Genomic DNA, 23674 nt, shown 5'->3' on the forward strand with positions numbered 1-23674 from the left:
AGTATCTAGCCTATGGTCCCATAGTACGTAGTAAGGTAATTCCCGCAATACTTGTAGTTGCACAGCCGTGACCCAATCACAACCCGCGGATTGCAACACACGACAAACCGACCGCGGCTTTTACCCCCAAACCAACCTCGGCATCTTCGCATCACCTCCGCCCGCGCCGCCAACTTAAACCACCCAACTTTCCGACCCCGGATTCCAGATTCCAGACTATCCACTCTACCAACAATCACCGCTATTCAACATCCACCACCACCACCTTTATCCTCTCACCAAACTACCAAACCAAAACAAGAACAAAAACAAAGGAATCGCGAAAAGCGAAAAAAAATAAAAGAATAAAAATGTCCCAAACATTCACCCCGGCCGACGTATCCACGCACAACAATCCCGACAAGGGAATGTACATCATCATCGACAACAGCGTCTACGACGTCACCAAGTTCGTCGATGAGCATCCCGGTGGCGCGAAGATCTTGAAAAGGGTAGCGGGAAAGGATGCTTCGAAGCAGTTTTGGAAGGTGCGTTTGTGTTTTTTCACTTTCTTTCTTTCTTTCTTTATATCTTTTTTTAACACTCTTCTCTGCCCTTTATCATGTTCTACGCCGTCTGGGTTGCTTGTTGCTGTTTTTTGATAGCTGCCTTTTCTGTATTATTTCTGTGCTGGACTTGCACTTTTGGATTTGGAATTATGTTGGGATACTGCAGATGCTAACATCATATGTTCTTCTTCCCTGTTGTAGTATCACAATGAGGGCGTGCTGAAGAAGTATACGCCCAAGTTGAAGATTGGGGAGGTTAAGGAGGCGGCGAAGCTGTGAGATATCGGGGTTTATTGTCTATTTGTCTTGTTGGAATGGGGATCTATGCTGTTGAAGTTTGGTCACGCATATACACTTTAGATGTCGGGATGATGATGCTGCTTGGAGGGGGAGACTGCTCATGGTTCAAACAGTCTTAGACCGTCTATTACTAATAACATTAAATAATAGCTAACTAACTAGCTAAATACTATTCCCGCCAATATAACGAACGAGCAAAGTGTGGTATCCATAGCCGGCGAGCACTTGTTCCAAAGTGCTTTGATAAATCCAAAATACAGATAACTATAGCATCCACTTAAAAATCATGTGGGCTTGGAATGCGTTATAATTTGGGCCTGCCCTTTCAGAATTCTCCGAACGGATCATGCCGGAGATGCCCGCGGCCCTCTGCGTATGGCGAGTCCAGCTCTTGGTTTGCGCTCCAGGCGCTCGACCCCTTTCGACTGTGTCGCGCAGACCGCGGGCCCTTGTATCCATTTGTTTGGTCGATGAACGCCTCCATACGGACCGTGCCAATGGCGTCGAAGAAGTTACCAGTCCGCACACTGGTTTCGGACGTGCGGCGACTGACGCTGGCCAGGCTGCCGTTGGCGTATGGCACTACAGGACCGTAAGTGTCTGAGGAGCCGCGCGTCGACGTCGCTGAGGGCATGGTAGCCTGACTTGAGAAGCTGCGGATGATCGGCATGCGGGGAGAAGTGTTGCTGCGCTTACGCGCATGATTCGAGAACCGTGGCACTGTCGGCGGGTCTGCAGCATCCATCGACTCGGCGGCTTCTAATGCAGGGGGTAGTTCAGGCACAGGCTCCGGTTGACTGAGAAGGGATCGTTTTCCCTTGGGTCGTGGGCGTGGGCGGCCCTTGGCGATTCGGATAGAGTCTCGGATTGGGTTACGGCGCAACGTGGCCGCGTGGGTGGGTGATGCGAGTTCCTCCTGCGGGACTGGAGGTAGGGAATCAAGGTCATGGAGACCCATGGAAGAGTGACTCAGGAATGACAGTGCAGTCAGCCAGACATAGTGCCGCTCAATGCTAGAGGCGGTGAACTTGAGGGCACGCTGAGGTGTTAAGATCAAAATCGACCGATTGAATTGGTTTTGAGGGTTGAAGCCTTTAGGCAGCGGATTGTCATCCTTGACATCAAGGACGGATTGGATAACCACTAGATTAGGGTCAGTATGAATAAACTAAGGTTAGATAAGTAATACGAAGAGGATGACTTACATTTCTTACCGCTCTTACCCAACAGGGCTGGCCCGCTGGTCGGTTGCTTGCTGCTCCACATAACTGCCCGCTCATACGGCGCCAGCCAGACCCATCGCTTGTGTCTTGCGCCGCTGTTGGTGATATTTGCAGATACTTCTTCTGCATTCCGCCCATCCCAGTTGTCCTTCGGCTCGCCGACACCCCCAAACGACCTCCGTCTCCGGATGTACTTGTACATCCACTCCCCGACCATTGTCTGTGCAATCGCGTCGACAACGCTTGTGGGTTGGACAATGGTGGCTGTAGAGTCCTGCCGTCCGTGCGCAAAGGGGCGAGACGCTGTCGGTGGGCGGATCGATCCCCTTTGGACAGCTCGTTTACCTGGAGGCGCAGTGATGTCGTCGTAGGGAAGGGGTGGATGCTGGGGACTGTCTGGCCCACAGGACGATGAGGACATGGTTGGCGACGAGCGGCTTCCGGGACGATCATGCGGATCTACATGCGACATGGCAGCCGCAGACCGAACTCTGCGCAGGGTCGGACGTCGAACAATAGACGGTCTTCCTCGATCCGAGAAGTTGCGAGGATTGGACGGTGTTGGACTCTGCCGTCCGTCGCTCCCGCCGGGGAATTTCCTGGAACTGAACCGCATCGGCACAGGAATGGGAGGTGCAATGCCATGAGCACCATTACCACTCTCCATACTCGGCTCGCTGGGGCTCCGCTCGCGAGGTATCCGATGTGCTGCTGCCCCGTTGGAGATCATGGCTGTTTTACGGATATCCTGCTGCCTTGCCCCGGAAGCTCCAATGCCGAAACGCTGAGTCCACGAAGATGGTCCAACTACCTCCTTTGAGCCTGGGTCAATCGATGCTTCTGCCAAATCAGCCTCGGCTTCTCGTAGATGCTCGTCAATTTCCGGAAGAGGAGACTCGTCCAAGCTAGGACGTCCGTGCGTAGAGACGAGCTTTCCTCTCTTCAAGGTATACGACGCAAATGGCCGGTTCAAGAAATCATCGTCAGTGAAAACGTCCTTAGGCTGCACAGGGGTCTCTTCATCACTCGCTTGATCGAAACCAGCAAAGAGGCTACTAGATCGTAGAGGCCGCTTGTGTTCTGACTTGGACCCCTCAGCCAGTGGACCGTTGTCATTGTTTCCCGGATAGGCTTGCACTGGCTCGGCTGGCTTGGTGCGTACAGATGCTTTGCTTTCACGTCTCTTTGATCTTGGAGGAGGGGCATGATACGGCTGGATAGGAGGATCCTGGGCATCTTCGCCCAGTGGGAGGTCGGGTATCGCTGATGGGAGTAGACTCGCTGGTAACTTGACAGGCCTTTGATCAATCCGAATCTCTTCTGTCTGGATGCCAATAGTTCGACTGTCGATGCTCGGAGTGATGTTAGCCTGGCAGGAAACGCTCTTAGTTTGGGGTGGAAGAACCACGCTCCCTCGGGGCGAAGGGGGCTCCGAGTGTGGCGGGTGTATGGCGATCATTGGGATATCAATCTCGGGCGACTCCATGTCGTTTGGCGAGGCACTGACTCCCTTGTCATTTGTCTGTGCGACAGGAGTGTGCACCGTCTGTACCGACACAGACACCATCGGGGTCACCTCTGGGGCGGGCTGCGGTGTCTCGTCCAGCTTAGGAGTCCATGGGGGAGTGGGAAGGTCTTCGACAGTTTGACAGGAAGCCGATACCATATCAATTGTAAGCGCCGATGTGCCACTGTCTTTACCTTGATAGTGGCTCGCAATTTTGCTAGCACTGTGCTCTGCAGTCTGCTCCACGGACGGTAGTTCAGGTTTTGATGGTGACACGGGCGACGGGGGAGGCGAATACTGGATGCCTGCGTCGCAGTACACATAGGGTGTTGTGGACATTTTCAAAGGGCTACTGGGCTCTGAGCCCCCATCAGCCTTGAACCCATGGCCATCTGCACTGGTCAGAGAAAGACCGAGGATTTTCCTCGCCTTGGCACCCATGCCCATTGTGCAAGAAAACTGCGAGTGAACGGAAGCCGGCCGTTCTTCTGGAAGTGCCTCGGGCGACTCTGGTACAAAATCGGGTTCAAAGGACTCGAACTCGTCTTCCTCGTCAAATGCCAACTCTTGAGCCAAGCTCAGCCCCTCGCTCTTAAGACCATGGGCGGTGGCTACACTCGCGACGGAGTACCGCACGTTGTGATAGTCAGTCTCATCGACGCTGTCAGCACTCACACTTGTGACACTGGTCCGACGATGCCCTTGACTGCTTCTTGAGTCAACACTTGCAGAGTCGCTGTCTTTCCCGACTTCTACCAATGTTGCGGTCCGATCACGCTCAAAGTCATCGGAATTCTGGGCTGAGTGGAATGAGCCAGCTGCTTGAGCAGCGGCTACCTCACTCAACACGACCTTCAGGCGCCCTTCCACCACATGCACTTTTCGTTCCAAGTTTCTCCGTTCGCCTTCCCAAGCATCTTTATCTCGGTTCCAAAGCTGTGCCGTTCTCTCCACCTCCTCTTCACGGCTTCGTGCTTTCTTCTGGGCTTGTTCTAGCTTCTTACGGACATCTGTAATGTTTTCTAGGGCTTCATCACGCTCTCGTGCTAGCTCAGTGAGGGCGGACGAAGATCCACCTTCCAGCAGCTGCAATTGATGCTTGAGCGAACGAGACTCCTTAGTGCTCTTGGATAGACGTTCAGTGAGACCTTCGTTCTCCGTTCGTGATTCGTCTAGAGTCCGTTCGAGTATATCAATTGCCTTTGCTTTACCCTCCACGTCTCGCCGCAGAGAAAGAATTTCGGAAACAAGTGAGGCATGTAGTGTAGGTGTGAAGCGCCGCGGATCTAGTGGCGACAAGTTGTCCTCGTCAGCAGTATCCTCATAGTCACTGCGGGCATCGGGCGAGAAATTCAGGATCGGTAGGGAATTAGGCGAAGACGACAGGCCGGGGGAGGAATCTGCCCGAATGTGTATCGAAGGAGGTCTTTGCGGTGTTGCAGACGGCGTCGGGAAGGCCCTCGCCGCAGGGCTTGAGTAGACGGTCTCAGTGGCCATTGTGTGTGTATGCCCAAGGTCGGTGGATGTTTCGACAGCTCAACGCATCGCCTCAATTGCAACTGAGCAACCAAAGATTGTAGTACCGCGTCATGCGTTTTCCATGAGCTTTACATATGCTGTGATCCTCGACGTCCCCAGCAAGGACCAGCTCGACTGGCCGAGGTCTGAATGTGCCAGCCGTTCGCCCGTCAAAAGATATTGAAGCGTCGTGGCTACTAGTCTTTCTGGCGCAAAAGGGTAGACCTGATCAGCACATGGTGTCTGCTTCGAGCGCCAAGGGACGCGGTTGGAAGTAGGGCTGGAGACCAGATAAGGCATGCAGAAACAAGGATGGTACTTACCTGCGATCGAATCAGAGTTCAAGGCTTGCCACCTTCACAATGCACAGGCTGCAGGCGAGTCAATGCGAATGAGTGTGCTAGGGAAGAGAGGCCAGTGAGGGGGAGCAAAGTATGAACTGAGTCAAGGTCTCTCTCTTGACGCGGGGATGGGGAGGAGGGGGGGCAGGATGTATGGAGGGAAACAGGATCGGAGGGCGATCAAGAAAGCAGCAGCGTCGCGAAATCGGATCCCAAAATATTTAGTTTTATTACCTGCCAGAGGCGCGGAAGTCTAGACAAAGGATCTGAGGGGAAAGGGGAGATTGTTTGCCAGGCCACCCTCTAGTGATTTGGAGTACACCGGCTCAAGAGCTAAACTGGGCCTTGCACGAAAGAACCTTGTCCATGACCCATACATCGGGCGGGGGACAGCTAGCCCAGTAAATGAGTGATAAAGGTAGGCCCATTCGACAGCGGAGTTATTGTCTGCCAGAACCAGAGCAAACTAGCGCATTAGCTTCGTCCAGGGGTGTTCGTTAGGGGGAAGATGGGGAACCGAAGGCCAACTCCACGCACCCAATGACTAGTGAGAAGAGAAACCACCGAGCGGCTCCACTAGAGCTTGCCACAGCTGGGCTCGAGGATCCCGATCCAATAGGCAAGTGATAGAGGATGTGTCCGACAGTGCGACGGATCGGCCGCCGCCATTGCAGATGAATGGCTGGTGACCGGCGGACTGGTAACAGCCAAACCCTCGTCGGTGGAAAAGCATAGCCAATGGAAGAAAGCAGCCGAGCAGGAAATAATAATGTGTAATAAAAATAACAAGAGGCAGTGATACCTGTCTACGGAGTACAGAAGGAAAAGGGACTCGAGTCGAATCTGAAACAAGGCGACATGCATTGATCCTAGCACACCGCGGGAACAGGGGATGGCAAACGCGAAAGCAAAAGCGAGGGGGGCAAAGAAAAAAAAATTATAATAAAACTAATCAATATAATCAAAAGGAGGACGGTAAGCTGAAGATCGTCCCTGTGTACTTTGTACTTTCTTGTGCAAATCCGATGAAAGTGTATCCGATGGGAGGGGGCAAGGGAATCCCAGCACGAAGTAGGAAGGGAAAAATGGAAAAAAGAAAAATAATTCAACAAAAATAAAACTGGCATTAATAGAAAGATAAGCCAATTGAATGAAAAAGCAAAAAACCACAAGACCAGGCTAAGGTGGACTAAAACGCGACCGAAGTCGACCAAAAAAACACGGCCGGCACAAAGACTGCCGGGCGAAGGTCGTTAGATACCGTAGTACTTGAACTTGACGGCAGTTCGTGTCAGTCACTAGTCGGGTCCACCGGTGGACTCAATGGGATCGTCGCCTCTCCTCGATTTCGATTCTGCGCCTGCTGGTTGGTGAGATTGCCTTAATTATGACTTCTCTCCGATGGCCAAGATATATTGGTAGCCTCGTTGCCATTTATCGGTCATACCGGGCGAGCGTCTTGATAGTGGATGTTGAATAGTCACTGGGATAAGTGAAGGCCAGCCTGCAGGGACTGACTCCAGCCGACGCGACGATGGATGTACTAGCCGTCGAAGAAAGTTTGCATCTCCCCAATCGTATGATTGAATGGCGAGCGGGAGGCTTCAGAACATCTTGTTCAAAGCCACCAATGGATTTTCCAACAAGCCCGTGCTCCATGTTTCAGAATCCATTCACCAGCCCCAGAAAAAGCTGCGCAACTTATATTTAGGAAAACCATCCCGGTCACGTCCTGATGGAGCGCTTGTTACCCCCGATCTGCTTTCAGACCCGGAGTAGACTCGGAGTTCCGTCATCAAGTTGGTCGTCCCGGAAGTTGGTGGTTCAGTTGTCAAGGGCACCTAGTACAGCATCTGACATACAATCACATGGGAGGCGTTTAATTTCCGCGCTTTGTACTCCATACAGTACTACCTGTGCTCGTTGATTCCCGAGCCCAATACAAACCAGAAGGGGTGCACGAGAGGAACAGTCGGGAAGGATCCTTGGGTGCTTCCGTTCAGCTTAGCTCCCCACTTATCATTTCCCCTGTTCCCTGGTTCAGGACCACCTTGGGAGACGGCCCGGCGCTCAACTTTTGGGTAGTGTCTCCAGTCCGGAAATTACATACCAGGGAGGCGGGGAGACTGAATGACCCTTTGCAGACTTCCTTGCTGTTGGCAGCCTGCGAGGGAAAAGGTCTCCTCGTGATCACTTCTGCGTCAACGGACGGGATCTATAGTAAACTCGCCTTTCCTGTCACCAAATCATCACGGACCTCTGGGGTGGATATGTATTCATATCGAATTCATTTAATGGCTTGGCGACCATCGATGTTTGCCGTCTGCGATCACCTTTCGCGCGCGGTCCGTGTGACGCAAGGCGATGATGTGCGTTAGATCGTAAACGAATGGAGCAAAAAGGACTTGTTGCCAGCTAGTATCTATCTAGTTATCAATCCGGTATTGTTCAGTCAAATCAGCATCCGACATTCGTCCCTGGCTCAATTAAGAGAACGTGAGCAGTTACGTACCAAAGCCAATTGGCTTGCAGTCTAATCGGCTGTAGTCTGCGCCGGCTTCAAGCTTGGCGACCCACGCGGCAAGACGGACTGGAATTTGCGCCTTCCGGCCTTCATCTCAGGGGTAAACCGGACCTGACAGGTCGGCCGTGCGTTACCTGAACGGCTGTGCAGGCTGCAGTGTGAAGTAGACAGGGATCATACTTAGACAGTCCATATTAAATCGTTGTATACAATAATAACTATAATACTGGTGTTAATCTCCTAATATCCAGTAGTGGCTCTCGCCGGAGAACATCCGCGGTTGGTCTGGACTGGTCCGGCTGGTGTCTCGGATGTTGTCGCGTCGCTCCAGAGAGCACCAGGATCAACTATCATAGTACTAACAACGCATTTCGAAAGAGGCGATCACATAGATAGTGTCTTCCTGGCTAGACTAGGAGACCAAAGAGGCCTCCTTGGCACAGCCGATGAGAGTCGCATTCCGGTCCTAGACAGACCAAGATCACGCCGTTTGAAGGATCATCGGGCTGCAGCTGTCATTAACTTATCCAGGAAAGGATAACTAAAAGATACCCTGGTCAGCCAACGGTGAACGTTCAATGCAGGGCCAGCGATGCGCGGACCTCCAGTGAGACGTAACCCCGTAGTTTCCTGTCTATTAACCTGAAGCAGCGATGGATGGTGATAATGTGATAGATCCAGGGATCACCGCAGCTTGTGGGGTTGGGGGGAATCTCATTTGATACTTTCTTTGCCTCTCCCGTCTCTGTACAATCGTGTTAGATCAGCCAGCCGGGAGTCTAATCCGAACTCTGGACGGCAAGTGAAAGTAATGAGAGTCTCGTTACTTTTCGAATGCGGGACAGAGAGGAGGGGGTTAGAGAGCTGAGAAAGGAGGGGGAGGGTCTATGGGAGAGAGACAGAGTCGATCGTTTTGCATGCTTTGCATCGCCAGAACTCTTGGCTGATGTTTCTGCCGGAGCACACTTTCTTCGCCTTCGCCATTCTTTCCCCTCATGACTTCATCGTCGCTGAATTCTTCTCTTTCTTTCCCCAAGGATTCTGGGATTCATATATCTAGATAGGTTAGGCAAACGACTAGAGCCGTGGAATTATCAGTAGGGAGTGTTGTTGATGCTTTTAGCTCGGTCGGCGCCTTCGGACATCCTCTCTGCTACACCGCAGCGTGCATATCTTACAGACCCGCGAAGTACCGCTATAGAACGCATCTGCTCCGTACCCCGTACACACATTAGCCAAGATTCAAAGCTCTAAAATTACGTCCCGACAGACAGGCACCTTCAGCGGCGTTGTGCAATACGGAACACGGACAGTGACACCCGAACCTTGCATCAGCTAGATAGGTACGCCACACGAGTCAAATCATACATCCCATCATGTCGATCAGCCCACTTCCAAAGGTACTATTCTTTGACATCTTCGGCACTGTCGTGGAATGGCGCTCCTGCGTTACTCGGGCCCTGATGAAAGCGGCTGAGCATGCTCTGCTCGATCCTGGAAAGCAGCTTCCAGCGGACGTCCGCGCGCGGGTACAGTCCATGACCCCTGAGGACTGGCAGGCCATTGCGGAAGAATGGCGCGCGTCCTATGGACGGTTTACGAAAAACTTTCAGCCATCATCGACGTTCGTATCGGTCGATGAACATCATTATAGTTCCATCCAGCAGTTGCTCCACCAGTACGGTCTCCACGACATTTTCTCTGATGAAGAGCGGTGGGACCTTGCACTCTGTTGGCATCGCCTCGAGCCTTGGTCAGACTCGGTCGAAGGCCTCAGGCTGTTGAACCGTCGCTTCCAGACTTGTACGTTGTCGAACGGCAATGTGTCCCTTCTGGAAGATCTTTTGAGACATGGGTCATTGCCCTTTATGAACGTGGCCAGCGCTGAGCACTTCGGAGCCTATAAGCCCGCCCTCCAAGCGTATCATGGAGCAGCCAAGCGGTTCGGCTTGGATCCCAGTGAGTGTGGTATGGTAGCAGCACATTTGTACGATCTCAAAGCGGCAAAGAAAGCAGGCTTCATGACGATCTACGTCGAACGGCCCCAGGAGGAAACCTTCACCTCTGAACAGATTGCCGAAGCCAAACAGGAGGGTTTTGTCGACCTGTGGCTCGAGCATGGCTACAGCGGCCTGATTGGAGTGGCTGAGCAACTTGGTGTTCTGAAGGAAACGAGGCTGTAGGATTGAATTCTTGGGGGTGGAATATGTGTCCAGGCGCTGGTTTTGCACGCCATTTGTCGAGCACAAGGTCCTGCAATGTCATCTGCACCACCTGAAAAACTGTCCCGAGCATCCTTTCTACTGATGCAGTCTTTCCTGTCATTATATCCAGGCATTAGCATATCCCCCTACGCGCTTGCTTTAGGAATGACGATAGCTCAGTCTTCGGTTTATTTTTCCAAGCTCTGCCCCGCATCATAAGATGTCATCATCGTGGCGATTTGTCAGCGCCCAGACCTCAGGATGTGCATAAACAAAAGCTGACTGACAGTTCGGACGGTGATACTGTAAGCAGTGCGCTCATCTTCTGGTGCGACTTGACATATCCATTACCTTGTCGGCTTTGATCTGATTCGATTGTTAGCAATATGGCGGAACAGGTATAGATCGTCTTTGATGAGTGTTTCTAGAACACGGGATAGCTAAGCTGTGACAGGAATCCCAAGTGCATCGCCATGCTGATGCAGATGGTCACTTCCGACGCAAGGATTCCGCCTTCCGCTCGACTGTATCATCGAATCCTGATGCAGAGTTCCCTGCTGAAAGGGATCGTTATGTTCTATACTTGAACTACGGATGTCCGTGGGCGCACCGGACCAACCTGGTTCGATTTCTCAAGGGCCTAGAGGACATCATCCAGCTCGTCGTTCTGGACCCCGAGCTGGGCCCCGAAGGTTGGTTCTTCTCTGGCCGATGGGGATCCGCAGAAAAAGATCCCTTGTATGGGTTCACAAAGTTGAGCCAATTCTATTTCAAGGCGCAGCCGGACTATCAAGGACGCTATACCGTTCCGATGCTCTGGGATAAGAGGAAGGAAACGATCGTGAACAACGAGAGTGGCGAGATCATCAGGATGCTTTACACAGAGTTCGACCATCTTCTGCCGGAGGAGCTGCGTGAGGCCAACCGGCCTGGCGGGGGATTCTACCCGGCACATCTGAGGTCAGAGATTGACGCAATGAATGAGTGGGTGTATCACAAGATTAACAATGGAGTGTACAAAACCGGGTTCGCCACAACGCAGGAGGCTTATGACGCGAATGTGTATCCACTGTTCGAGGCCCTGGACCGCGTTGAGCAGCATCTGGCACAGCCAGGCCATCAACCATACCTGTTTGGGGAGAATATCACGGAGGCGGACATCCGACTGTACACGACCATTTGTCGGTTCGATGTAGCCTACTACCTGATCTTCCGCTGCAACCTGAAAATGATCCGACATGATTATCCGCTCCTCGACCGTTGGTATAGACGACTGTACCATGATGAAACGCAGCGTACCCGAGGCGGAGCATTCAAGAAGACCACTTTCTTTGGCATAGTAAGTGAACCGTGATAGTCGGAAGGTGGCAATCGCTAACAGTCTTGAGCAGTACAAGTTCAACTATCTGAAGGCGCTTGGAAAGCGGTCGGGCAGTACTCAGACGATCATCCCGGCTGGTCCATTCCCGGACATCCTGCCCTTCGAGGCGTAGTGGATAGTAATGATCACCAGTGGCGCGTGGATAGATTTGCACGGATATCGGGCCTCGCTGTTCGGCATCACATGGGTTTAAATATTACCAACCCTGCGTTGCTTCGAGAAATGTAGATTGAAAGGGATTGTTGCGCGTACAGAGCATGTCCTGGTTCCGGTTTTTGCTCGTTCTTTCCTTAGCTTAAGGAGAAGTGAAGGACAAAATCCACGACCACGCTTCTCATGCATTGCGTTACGCAACAATCACTTTGTCAAAACAGGCGACCGTTAGACTAAAGAACACTGGTCACTTAGTATGAATGAAAGGAAGTAGTTATGCAGTCATCATGTAACTACTGGCCGGCGTATTAGACTTCAAGACCGTAATTAGACTTTACTAGTCAGGGCAGTCGAGGGGGCAGATGAGGGACCATCTAACGAGGAGAGGCAATTGAAGCCGGGGGGACGTGTCTAACGCAGAGAAGACCTCGCAGACTAATCCGCATCTCCCGAGGCACGATGCCCGACTAGAGCAGTGGTCTACTTCCTAGACTGCCTTGGCAAAAAGCCGTCGGCCAAGATGCCCAATCCGGGTCTGGACAGGATTGTCAGGCACGAGGCTTTTTTCGAAGATCGGTCAGGATGGACTCGAAGATCGGTTTCATCTGGTCGGAGACTGCTATGCTCTGTCTTAGTGGACGGCATGCAAGACAATGGATGGGATAAAAATTGAGGAGTGAGGGGGCAAAGGTGGGCTCGGCACGATATTATCGTAAAAAGAAGTGGGTGGGAAGGAAGCAACCCAGAATGCGTCTAGAAGGAACTAGATATTCGCGACAATTTCCTTTCTCTTCGGAGGTTCTTTCAGGGGGTTCGAACTATATTACTCGCTTGTATGGAGAAGCAGGATATGTGGCGGATTCTGCTTCACCCATGCAGAGGCAACGGATAGGGGGGGCTCTTTTAGTGGGAATGAATGAGACACCGGACATAAGTATGGTTTCTTGAGGAAATCCGGACAGTAGAAGAGTACACCTGGCGTTGACGTTGAGAGGAATGGGAAGGAAACGACCAAGGTTAGCTGTTGGTAAAAACTAGGAAGTGGAAGCTGTCAGGATGCACGGGGATCCAAAGCCATGTGCAAAGTGGGCAGGTTACCTAGTAAATAGTCGATACTAGTCACTAGCCGGTAATTAGTGACCCAGGCAAATGGGACGTCCTTTTTTTTTTTTTTTTTTTTTTTTTTTTTCTTTGTTTCCCCTTCTCCCCTCTCTGCTTCTTACGCTGCTGTCCCCCCTGATGCGTTCGCATGCTTGGCCGCAGATTTTGCACTGTTTCTCTAGCAACCAGGGCCATTATAATCCCCAAGCAGCAAGCTGCATGCGTTGGTCCAGAAGTCATGCATGATGGGTGGAGGTCGAAGATAGTTATCTACATAGATGCAGGTCCTTCATGGGGTGCATGCAAGTCATGCAGCCGGTAGTTCTAGGGTGGCCGATGAAGAGGGGAAAAGGGAAGTAAAACGCACTGGCGGTTATACTAAGCATTAAGTATGTATGGTGTTGCCGCTCCTACTGTAAGGATTCTCGACTGGTTTTTCTACACAATACCACTGTTGTTGAGAGTTATTAAGCGTTTCATATCGAGGAAGTTATAATAATTAGGATGAAGAAAAATAAAATCAAAAAAAGCTTTAACCAAAAGACTTATCCATTACTCATAGCTTTCTTGACTGGAGCAGGTACGGAAACCTGAATCTGACCTGTTCCGGACTAGCCGGCGGTCCATCCACCGTTGAAAGACATGCGAGTCAGCTTTGATTGTGATGGGACGAAGACTAAGCCGGTAGCGTCGGCTACGACTCACAGACACACCAATGAAGGGAGCGGGCATCCCGTCGGTGTCAGAATTTTCTTCCAGATTACCTATCATGAAGATGACCAGGCCCGGCGATTCAGTGGGAATGAAAAGACCGACAGATTTACTTCCCCGAGGAGGATGGATTCTGGACCACGGACCGCCGTCCACTAGATATCAACCACACAGTACTAGATAGCAGTAAGTTACTACTTAGTAGTAGTTGAGTAATCCCCGAGAGCTACTTTAGCCACCCACGTGGAAGGAAATGGGGCCGGGATATTACTCGCGATGCTATTTAAAATGATGGATAGCTTCAAAGTCCCAGGGGATAGGCCACATCACGATGGGTTCGCGTTCCTGGTGGATTCGTTGTTGATTAATTCATATTAATCTACATGTCAACCAACGGTTGGAACCCCCCGAGAAGGAAGGTGCTTAACGGATAGATAGCACACAGTAAGCGGGATTCTGCTTGCGACGAGACATTAATGCCTAGTTGTGGTAGTGTTTGTGTGTTTTGTGTGCTTATCCCAGGGGGATTCATTATTCTCTTGTTGAATTTACAGTTTGTCCTCCCGTAGCCGAAAAAACCAAACCCGGTCACATTCGCGGTAAACCAGAACAGGTAACTAATGGGAGAATCAAGCAAGCGAATAGGAAGGATGAATCAAGAGCAGGCCGGTAGGTTCTTCTTCAAAAGATCGCGCCTATAATGTGGCTTGGTAAGAGTTTGTCTGCTCTCAGTCCGGTCAACCGGAGGAAGTTTTTCTTTCGATCTTGCTCGCTCCGCACAATCTCAATGGGATGGAAGTGATTCGAGGACTGACTCTGAGTGCGTCGCTGTAGGCAGTAAGCTCTAGCTCAAAGGAAGGGCCGGAGGTCCAACTCTCGCGCTATGGACCGGCCCGATACTTGATCTGTACACTTACCTCCAACAATAGTCGAGTATTACCCAACAGATAGCCAGCAAAGTTCAGAATATGCTATTAGTTAGTTAACTAACTACGAAGTATAGTATTTCACATCGTCTTCGAGGTTGGAGAGCCCTGTGTTACTAGTCAATTAGGTCTCTTTCAAGGTCAACGGTACATGCAATACTGTGCTACCTCGAACAGTTGATCTCTCCTAACCTATTTAGTGTGTCTCACGGGGCTAACATTTTAGCTCATGAATGGTGACCTTTTGCTTCCGATAAATCTCCCTATGCTGCAGATGCAATAGGGGGAAAGGACAATACCTTCCCCTCCCCACCAGGGTGCCTCCAGGGATTTCCCATCCTCAAACTAAGACTGACCGGAAGCCGATTTGTCAAACGTCATATACCGCGGCGATGGAGACTTGTGTTCTACTTAGCTAGCCCCTTTTCGTTGTTCGAGAACGCTACTAGTCTTCTACGATGTTGGGGGGCACCTATATCCACGAATCTGTTACTGGTGAACATCAAGGTTAACTCCCCAATAGTGTGCAAATAATGACTAATAGAATACTCGTAACTCACTAGCATTGTCCGAGGTCGTTGAGGTTTCCGACGCACTTCTGCTTGACAAACAACGACGCTTCGCAGCCCAAGTACAATGGCTCTTGGGCGAATTTGTTACACTTTTACAAAATCCCGATAATCAGGATGATTGGTTTTAGTCCGGTTCCCCAGGGGAGAGAGGGGGGCGCGGAATGTTCTTTCCTTCTCCCCGTCGCACTTGAGTGGAACTTGCGACTCTTAGGGCATCGTCAACCGTGAAAATCCTCCTGCTACACGGGATGGATGGGTCCTCATGGACCTACTTTAGTCCATACAGACGAGTAGCTTGCTCCATAAGGCGTCATATCGAGCACTGCCTTTCTGGTCCCTTGGTAGAACTTCGGGCAGTTACCTGGTGGCGCAAAAGGTTCTTGTTCACCAGCAATTATCTAGCTTTACTCGCCTGGGCACGGCATGAGCAAGTGTGGTATGGTTTGCCTTTCATCCATCGCGGGTTAATTGTTGGCACACATGCGCATTGGATTTCTCTTTGCGCCAGGCGAATAATTGTTCCTTAGTGCCTCCGTCATAGGGACACTCAAAGCTAAGGAACTTGTTCCTGACTCCTGATCCAATCTGCAAATCTGCAATCGGGGCGAATACCATTTGTTACCACTTACTATGCCCGTTCTGACTTATGTCTGTTGTGGGGAGCCAGCCTTGAACTTAGTGTTTCCATGCACCCACATCGTGTCTACCCGAAACCATCTCAAGACTGAACCTCAAATTGAATGCAACTCCTTGTCCTGTAAGCAGCGGACAAAACAATCCAGGTGGGACAGGGACCGATTTATGATGTAAAGCACGAGGCGTCGCAGGCAGCAAGCTCTAAGCTGGTCGTTCGTTTGGAAGGTTCTGTAGATAGACAAGTGCAATAGGTAGTTCGTTTCTATGCAATTCTAAAGATACCTTCCCAAAAATATACCCATGTCAGACAGTATGGTCTAGATTCTAGGTTGATCTCGATTGACTGTATGGGTTGTCGGGTTCAAACTGGTTCGTTCCCAGTGTGCGTGGTCGGTAACAACAGCATGATCAGAACAGCGAAGGTTCGGTCAACTCCTGCAATTCCCTAATTTACTTGGTAGAGTGTAATCTATATGAGAATCTTCGAATCTAAGTCAGAACGAGAACAGAAGAGAGAGAAAGAGAGATAGAGTGAAAATAAATAAAAAAAAAAAAAAAAGAAAGAGAGAAAGAGAGAGAAGAGGAGGGGTTGTTGTTACCTGAAAGTAGCGGATACCCACCGGGAGACTTCCATACAAGGCAAAATGACCGTATCATACCGTACCCTCCCACTTGTTTCCACAACCCCCCGTGGGTCTTGGGTTGCAGCATTGTCCAGCTCCAGATTGCTACCTTCTTACTTACCTTCAGTAGTATGGTAGTTGATTTGGCCACTCACTCATTCACTCAACTTAATGACCTGACGGATTTGACTGCCTCCTGCCTTAGAACTGTCATCCTGTGACCTTTCCTATCCCCTCCTTCGGTCGGTGTACTTGACTTTACTTTACCTGACTTACTTCCACCCCCCCTCCTCCTACTGCAACTTCCTCCCTTCTCACTCCATCCATCTCGCCTACACTGTATCATTGTTGCCTCTGCTTTCTCTCTCCCATCATCACCTTACGATCTTTTCGTTTCAATCCCAACTCCAATTGTGTCTCGTCCGGTTAGATTGATTCTAGTAATTCATTGGTTCCGATCTAGCCCATCCACTGATTGATTTCCTCTTACTACTACTTACCTCTTGTAACTAAACCGCGGTTGTTGGTCTCCAGCAGGGATCATCGTCTCCGCTACTTCATTATCTATCATCCCTCTATCCTAGTCATCCTTTTTTTCGCCCTTTCTTTTCTTTTTAGTTAATTTTCTATTTTATTTTATTCTTCCTCATTTTAATTTTCCCTTTTACCCTCTCCATACCATCCCCTCATCATCCTTCTAGTATTTCTTTCTGTACTTCTTGGAATCCTTCCCATCCTCTGCTCTCTCTCTCTCTCTCTCTCTCACTTTTCCTCTCTCCCTCTTTCTTTTCCATTTTCCTCGATTCCTCCTCTCCCGGGTACACCTCTCATTCTTCGGGACCTTAACTTGGAACCATTCCCAAAACAACAACAACAATTGGGGGTTGCCCCTCTTCCGTCGAATCTTTTCCGGCCAAGCCTCTTTGGACCTCCTCCTCCCTTTAGGTCCTGCGCCTCTTCCCCTCCTCCCCCTCCACTCTCGTCAAAACTCAGCATCCCCCCCCCCCCCCCCCCACTTCCTCTGTACCTATCACCCTCGTACATTTCAAGACTCCAAATAGTCAATCTGCGACCTACCACTCCCCTCCACACATCGAAGTATCTAGATGCTGGAGGTGAAAGGAAGTCCGAAAATCCACCCCTCCGATTGGCCACCCACCGCGGCGCACAGACCACCCAAAAAAAGTTCCCGTTCGATCAACTTCTCTGCAATCATCTCCAATTTCCAATACTTCTGGTTTTCTCAGTTTTTTCCCCCTCACATACACAATATACAAGATACACGAATATATCTAGCATAATGACCACCCGCAAGCGCAACGACTTCCTCGACATCGTCGAAAGCGACGACGAATCCGGCCACGACGACCGCGGTTACGACTCCGAAGCGGCGGAGCAAGAAAAGAGCAAAGGCCGGGCCGTGAAGCGGAGGCGCACGCAACCAACAGTGCAGTCGACGAGCGATCTACACGGCTTGAACGATGATTCGGAGGATGAGGATTCGGATAATGGGGTTGGGTTGGGAGATAGTGAGAATGAGAGGGTGGTTATGAAGGGGAGGAGCAAGAAGAGCAAGAAACAGGCTGCTGCTGCTGGATCGGAGGATGAAGACGATCATGAGGAGGAGGAGATGAGTGATAACGACGAAGACCACTACCTGGACGCCAGAACGGAAACAACAGAAGAATCCTCGTCCAAGAAATCAACAAGCAAGAAACCTCTCGACAAAGCCAAGAAGGCGCCGAAGAAGAACAAAACGGGGGTGATTTACTTCTCCTCTCTGCCTCCGTACCTGAAACCGTTTGCGCTCAAGAATCTCCTCGAGACCCGGTCGTTCGGGCCTATTACGAGGGTGTTCTTATCGCCTGAAGTCCGCCCTGCTAGTGCGCCTCGTCGGAGATCCAATAAGCGGAAGACGTACTCCGATGGATGGGTTGAGTTTGCGTCGAAAAAGACGGCGAAGATTTGTGCGGAGACGCTGAATGCGACGATTATCGGGGGTAAGAAGGGCGGGTGGTATCATGATGATGTGTGGAATATGAAGTATTTGAAGGGGTTCCGGTGGGCGGATCTGATGGAACAGGTGCAGAGGGAGAGGTCGGAGAGGGAGGCGAGGAAGAGGGTGGAGGATTCGAGGGCTCGGAAGGAGGATAAGGTGTTCTTGGAGGGGTATGAGAAGGGCAAGGTTATCGAGGGGATTCAGAAGAAGAATGAGGAGAAGGGGAAGAAGAAGAAGGATAGTGCGAAGGATGTTAGGATGGTGTTTAAGCAGAATGAGGTTAAGTTGGGGAGGGATAAGAGTGTGGAGGATCCGGGGAAGTTGGGAGATGATACGAAGAGGGTGTTGGGGAAGATTTTCTGATCTACTCTATTCTCGTTTATGTAGTCTAGGCTTTCTTTTTCTTGGTTAATAGATATCCCTATTGTCTTGTTTATTGGTCTATGGATATGGTGGTGTATACTAGGCTAGTGTTGAAGATTCGGACCAGCAGAATTGACGTAATAACTGCATATTAACACCATGCATTCGTCTGGTTTGGTGGTAAAAGTATTAACTAACTCCATCCGTTCTTTGACAGTGAGCTCCGAGTGGTACACCTGGCAGTCAATATGGGCGTGGTGTAGGGCGGCAGCCATGTACATCTGCTGAGAAGGTCCCGTACACCACACGATTGACTTCTCGTTCAACTCAAAAACCTCCTGCTGCAAATTACTTAACAGGGCCCGCAACTTGGGACTACCTCGAAGTAAATAAGTTAGGCAGGTCTCGTCATCGAAGGTATCAGTGATCCTGTGGAAGGCTTCTTCAGACTAGATATAGATCTTTGCTCCTTGGCTGCCTATACAGAAGGAGGAGGGTTTCCACCTGGTCTTCTTTTCTTTATACCTTAGATTGAGATTGCTCCTCATGACCATGTCAAAGCATAAAGATACCCTGCCTACAACCCTAGCTTACCCTCCCGATACCAGTAGCGTCCGCAAAGTCCAGCTAACCTGGATTGATAAGTTATTCTTTATTTCTGTTTCTTTGGGCATTCGTGGAGTAACTGGCTTATTATCCCATAATTGGTTCTGCATGCATACACGCTAATCTGTTCTTACATGGGCCGGTGTGTATATAAAGCAGGAGATCTTGTTCTTTTTGACATCATGGTCTGTTATGTCTGGTTTATCTAGTGTGGGTTCGGGTGTGGACTTGCGGCGATGTTTGGGTTCTGGGGGCGAGGGCGCGTCTGCATGCTGCCGACCACGGTTTCTTGCCTTTGTGGGGGTGTCCGTGTTCCTGTCCTTTGGCATATCGTGGGCTTTGCGAAACGTTGTCACAGCCACATGCGTGTATGGAAGCAACGTCTTTGGATACTCTCTTGTGGTCAAGATAGCCGAAGCATGCTGCGCCATCAATCACTTGAGCCGTGATCTCATTTGGGTAGCAATGATCGTGTCATAGATCAACTGAGAAAGAATGTGCTTTTGAAAGGATTCGATTGAGACCAGGTGATTTCTGTGAGACGCCAGCTGATCGGGACTCAGGTGGGAAGCGTCCAAGGTGTCATAGAGTATAGTCAAGATAGCCATTAGAATATGTATTCCGAGTAATGAAAGAAGGTGTTGCTGTCATAAGCAGATTAAAGAAGACCAACAACCACTATACTGATAGTAAAGTCCCAGAGCTTCTGTCCAATAAATAATGTGCCTCATCAGAACTCAACAAATCAAAACAACCACTCAGGTTGTAAGGAATGTTGGATCCGCAAAGAACAGAATACTAATTTCTGTAAAGTCTCGATAGGTTTCTGAGGATGCTTGTCCACTCATGCTTCCGCTTCGCATGCGATTGGCGGCCTATCACGCGTGATCCAATCGCTAAACCCCAGTTTTTGATCTTGATTGTTCAGAGTTTTGAAACATGTACGGCCATGCTGTAAAGCCCAGTGAGTAATAGAAGGACTTCGAGGGGATAACAGCCAGGGGGGGCTGGGTAGGTTTTGATTATGTACAGCTACATCTTGTTCGAGTTGTATTTATGAACCAGATGGTACTATCAGGTGCTTTATCCAGAGTGCTGGAGCACAAGGCAGGGAGTATATCCAGACTCTTGGACTAGCCCAGTAGTATTCTCAGTGAACCCCTTATATTCTTCTTGCGGGTCTTATAGATAAGAAAGGGCTTCAAATATCTCAAGTGCTGCCGAACCGCTGACTGCAGCTTGATTTTGTGCTTGGTATAGGTTTCCTCCGGTTGCAGCAGATTTTGCCTCAATCATGAAAAAGAGAATTCGAAGTCCAAGGGGTGTGACATGCGGGTCACTGATAAGAGTCGACATTTCTTGCAAGTCTTGAAGTAATGTTTCTGCAACGATACTGCTCTTCTGGGATACGAGTGCGTTATCTAGTTCCGCTGGCGACACCTGACCATGGGCTGCACCATCAACTAAATCTAGCATTTTGAGGCAACTACCAACTTACTCCCAGGGGTTTGATTGATTTGACTAGGACAGCACATCTCCACTAGTACTCCTTTCAACGCCCATACAACTGTCCTTGTCCTGCTCACCGATGTTTCTATCATAGAAGACACCTTCGTTCGTCAGCAGGTTCTCTTGCTTAACCCAATGAAGGAAGCAAGCCAAGTGTGCCCTTTCCAAGGTTCAGCTGGGCGGGCTCGTCGTCATATGCAACACTGAGATTAGTGCCTATTTGGACAGGGATCTTCTTGTCGCACTGCATTGAGCCATCCTGTTTACTGGAGGATTTTCGAGGATTTCTAAGGCCTCTATGCGATTAGAGTTTGATACGAGGACATCTGGGCTTGACCGAAGAACTGGTGTCCACTAGCTAAATTTTAGACACGCATCGAATCGGTACTCAGTGGGCTGTTGTCTAGAGCAGCAATCAGCCAGAGATAAATAGCCAAATGATTCGGGGTTCCTGGCATTGTCTGAAGACTTATGATTCGATAGAGTTGATATGAGATCGGAATTCTCGGGCAAATGCTGTATTAGCCCTTGTCTAATAGGAATGAAGTTTCAAGCAGGGTTATTTCTATACCATAGACGAGAATTCGCCTTGAGTCGAGTATCTCTTCTCACAGAAATTGCAGTTAGCAGGGCAATAAAGTGGACGTCGTAAAGAGTGCACATATTACTTTCTCGTGCTTCTGTTTTGCCGCAATGATCGTGCTGATGCGGTAGATCAACAATGTCTAATAACGCAAGCCAGTGTATAGGATGAAATCCTGGATTATCCCTGCCAGGAGTAGGTATAACTGTGTAGGCGAAGTAGTCTATTGTGTTCCACAAGATGTCATGAGCGGTTTCAGAGTATATTAAAGTAATGTTATCGAGCTCCTGTGGCAGAAGATGTCCCAGTCTCTTGACAGTTTCAACTTCCTTGTACAAACCTGGCCTGGAATCCTGAAGCTCATCTGTGACACATTCGATGTTAGATGTATCGTGGGAGTCCTCGTCTCCATATTTTCCGATTAGCCGATTGCGCGTGCTCATAAGGTGCTGCAGAGGATTGTCAACGAGGAAACCTAAAATCTGATATTGAAGAATATTGGACGTGGTGTCTGACAAGCCAGTGTATTTCCACGAATCCAGATAGATGGGCGACTGGCAAAGCATTGACGCAGCGTCCACTATAGACAGGTGAGTATTGCCAACGATGCTCTGTGTCTGATGCTTCCTAATTACATAATATGCTTGCTAAAAGGAGGTGTCCGACGGCTGCTTGCTGCTTCCGATATGGAAGGCACGTTGCAGGTCCCGCTCGTGCGTAGTCGTTGTCCTCAACGATAGTGGCGTCATAAATAGGATGTCATTGAGTATGCAGATTAGCCTCAACGGATGGTAGTGAAGACGTATTTAAGCTTGTTTTGTAGCGCGCAGGGTGTTCTCCACTACCTTTTTGCCCGCTTTGTCATTTGGATGGAGGGCCATTGCTTCCTTTACGGTGGCCTCGGCAATCAAGAACGGGTTGAGTTCATCTGTGAAAGCCGCCAAGTGTGTAGAAAGGTTATTGATCTTCCGTTGCATATTGGCCGCTCCTTGGATGGCCTTAAGAACAGGACGAGTCCATACATCGCAGACAACGCTGTTCCAGAAAGCATTTGCCCACTGGGTGTGATCCAGTCTTCTCGTCCAGTGATTAGTCGAACTGCACGCGACAGCTTATCAATAGCCGTGAGGACTGTGTTGTATCCGTCACTTTCAGGTAGGCTGACAACGAAATCCAGTGCGATTGTGTGGAAGGGTCGGGAAGGACTCTTGATTGGTTGCAATTGACCATACAGCTTGTGAGTGTTGCGAACACTCTGACCACATACCGGACATTGTAAGTTCTAGCGGCGCAAGTCCTTCTTAGTAAACAAATTGAACTACCATCTGCTTTGACTTCGATTTCTTCTTCGTTTGCATAGAAATAGAACCGTTTTGCTCCAGCACGGAGCAAACGACTCCAGTTCTTGGACAAACGTCCGGGATGGGTCGCGTCGTTTATGTCATGAATATACAATGACTATATGGACCCTCGAGTTAATCGACCAAGCTACCGGGACTTGCATCAAATAGAAAGATAATGTCGATTTCTCGCTGACAGTCTGGAACATCGTCGGCACAGGACTAAAACTCAGCAGTTCCGGAGACATTCTAAATCCGTAGATAATGGGCAGCATTGTAAAATGGCGTTGCTGTTAGCAAAAGCCTGCGTCAATTCGCAGCCATGCATGTAAGTGACATCCTGATAATGGTTCCCATAGTAGTGATATGATAAAGAGAAAACCACCCACCAGGCCATGACAAAGAGGACTTTAGGTCGAAAAGAGGAGCCAGGGGCTTCAGCTCATCAGTTTCGAGGTAGTTTATGCCCTACCTAGCATACCATCGTCATCGCTTCAGGCGTATCAGTCTGATTCTGACGAGGAACCCAGTGCGCCAGTGCTAGAGTACATAGCTTATTAGTGGTGTAATTCATGCCGCAGTAGCGTAGTTCTGATGTGCATGAGGCAATGGGCTAAAAAGTCGGCTTGCTGAAGGGAGTTATTCCTGTTTCGCATGCAGTGCATATCGAGAAGAAGACATCATTGTCTTAATCAGTGGTTTCTACCTATATCCTGGCTCTTTATATTGTACACACGAAAAAGATTTCATCATGTGCATAGTGATAATAAGGTATGCATGTTCGCGTTTCCCTATCATTGCTGCTGTTCAATGTATCATATGATAGTTTTCGTCTTGGAAGACGCAGGTCACCTGTTTGTAGTAAAACCTAATCGCCCTCCGGCTTCTATTTTGAATGCTGGCAGAGTATTACTGCTCTGCGGTACTAGTGACCTCTTCGTCCACTCTTGTGTCATCTGCTGTAGAAGTGTCCTCCCGTTCAGTGATACTGAGAGCCTCCATAATC

At 49.7% G+C, this 23674-nt stretch overlaps 7 protein-coding genes across 7 annotated transcripts; 4 read left to right on the plus strand and 3 right to left on the minus strand.

The window, feature by feature from the left end:
* Positions 1 to 350: 350 nt before the first annotated feature.
* On the plus strand, positions 351 to 827 carry BO85DRAFT_519810 (cytochrome b5-like heme/steroid binding domain-containing protein; the record flags this gene model as incomplete). Its single annotated transcript, XM_025665078.1, has 2 exons — positions 351 to 527; positions 750 to 827. The coding sequence occupies 2 exons, from the start codon at positions 351 to 353 to the stop codon at positions 825 to 827; spliced, it is 255 nt and encodes an 84-aa protein (XP_025515827.1).
* Positions 828 to 907: 80 nt separating this feature from the next.
* BO85DRAFT_289348 (putative nuclear migration protein) lies at positions 908 to 5227 on the minus strand. The gene is made up of 2 exons (XM_025655250.1): positions 2054 to 5227; positions 908 to 1991 (listed from the first exon to the last, which is right to left on the minus strand). Exons 1-2 carry the CDS (start codon positions 5073 to 5075, stop codon positions 1174 to 1176), a joined length of 3840 nt encoding a protein of 1279 aa, XP_025515828.1. The 5' UTR covers positions 5076 to 5227; the 3' UTR covers positions 908 to 1173.
* A 3753-nt stretch (positions 5228 to 8980) lies between these two features.
* BO85DRAFT_449024 (haloacid dehalogenase, type II) lies at positions 8981 to 10327 on the plus strand. Its single transcript, XM_025660071.1, has one exon. The coding sequence runs from the start codon at positions 9338 to 9340 to the stop codon at positions 10142 to 10144; it is 807 nt and encodes a 268-aa protein (XP_025515829.1). The 5' UTR covers positions 8981 to 9337; the 3' UTR covers positions 10145 to 10327.
* A 21-nt stretch (positions 10328 to 10348) lies between these two features.
* Positions 10349 to 12052, plus strand: BO85DRAFT_289383 (uncharacterized protein). Its single transcript, XM_025655251.1, has 3 exons — positions 10349 to 10563; positions 10620 to 11504; positions 11557 to 12052. Exons 1-3 carry the CDS (start codon positions 10552 to 10554, stop codon positions 11656 to 11658), a joined length of 999 nt encoding a protein of 332 aa, XP_025515830.1. The 5' UTR covers positions 10349 to 10551; the 3' UTR covers positions 11659 to 12052.
* Positions 12053 to 17504: 5452 nt separating this feature from the next.
* Positions 17505 to 18785, plus strand: BO85DRAFT_449029 (RNA-binding ATPase activator ESF2). The gene has a single exon (XM_025660072.1). It carries the CDS (start codon positions 17569 to 17571, stop codon positions 18628 to 18630), a length of 1062 nt encoding a protein of 353 aa, XP_025515831.1. The 5' UTR covers positions 17505 to 17568; the 3' UTR covers positions 18631 to 18785.
* On the minus strand, positions 18730 to 19667 carry BO85DRAFT_438142 (uncharacterized protein; the record flags this gene model as incomplete). Its single annotated transcript, XM_025658656.1, has 4 exons — positions 18730 to 18799; positions 18829 to 19059; positions 19225 to 19262; positions 19371 to 19667. The coding sequence occupies 4 exons, from the start codon at positions 19665 to 19667 to the stop codon at positions 18730 to 18732; spliced, it is 636 nt and encodes a 211-aa protein (XP_025515832.1).
* A 1627-nt stretch (positions 19668 to 21294) lies between these two features.
* On the minus strand, positions 21295 to 23242 carry BO85DRAFT_438143 (uncharacterized protein; the record flags this gene model as incomplete). The annotated part of the gene is made up of 4 exons (XM_025658657.1): positions 21295 to 21945; positions 22174 to 22426; positions 22596 to 22786; positions 23150 to 23242. The coding sequence occupies 4 exons, from the start codon at positions 23240 to 23242 to the stop codon at positions 21295 to 21297; spliced, it is 1188 nt and encodes a 395-aa protein (XP_025515833.1).
* Between the last annotated feature and the right edge of the window lie 432 nt (positions 23243 to 23674).

This window comes from Aspergillus piperis (assembly GCF_003184755.1).
Source record: "Aspergillus piperis CBS 112811 unplaced genomic scaffold BO85scaffold_8, whole genome shotgun sequence".
Taxonomy (NCBI): Eukaryota; Fungi; Ascomycota; class Eurotiomycetes; order Eurotiales; family Aspergillaceae; genus Aspergillus; species Aspergillus piperis.

What these genes read in the sequence shown, in the direction of transcription:
- BO85DRAFT_289348 (XM_025655250.1), bottom strand. Translation starts at nt 5,075, where the DNA reads ATGGCCACTGAGACCGTCTACTCAAGCCCTGCGGCGAGGGCCTTCCCG. An exon ending in GGGTAAGAGCGGTAAGAAAT is followed by an intron (nt 1,992 to 2,053) that starts GTAAGTCATCCT and finishes ACCCTAATCTAG; the next exon opens with TGGTTATCCAATCCGTCCTT.
- BO85DRAFT_449024 (XM_025660071.1), top strand. Translation starts at nt 9,338, where the DNA reads ATGTCGATCAGCCCACTTCCAAAGGTACTATTCTTTGACATCTTCGGC.
- BO85DRAFT_289383 (XM_025655251.1), top strand. An exon ending in AGACCACTTTCTTTGGCATA is followed by an intron (nt 11,505 to 11,556) that starts GTAAGTGAACCG and finishes AGTCTTGAGCAG; the next exon opens with TACAAGTTCAACTATCTGAA.
- BO85DRAFT_449029 (XM_025660072.1), top strand. Translation starts at nt 17,569, where the DNA reads ATGACCACCCGCAAGCGCAACGACTTCCTCGACATCGTCGAAAGCGAC.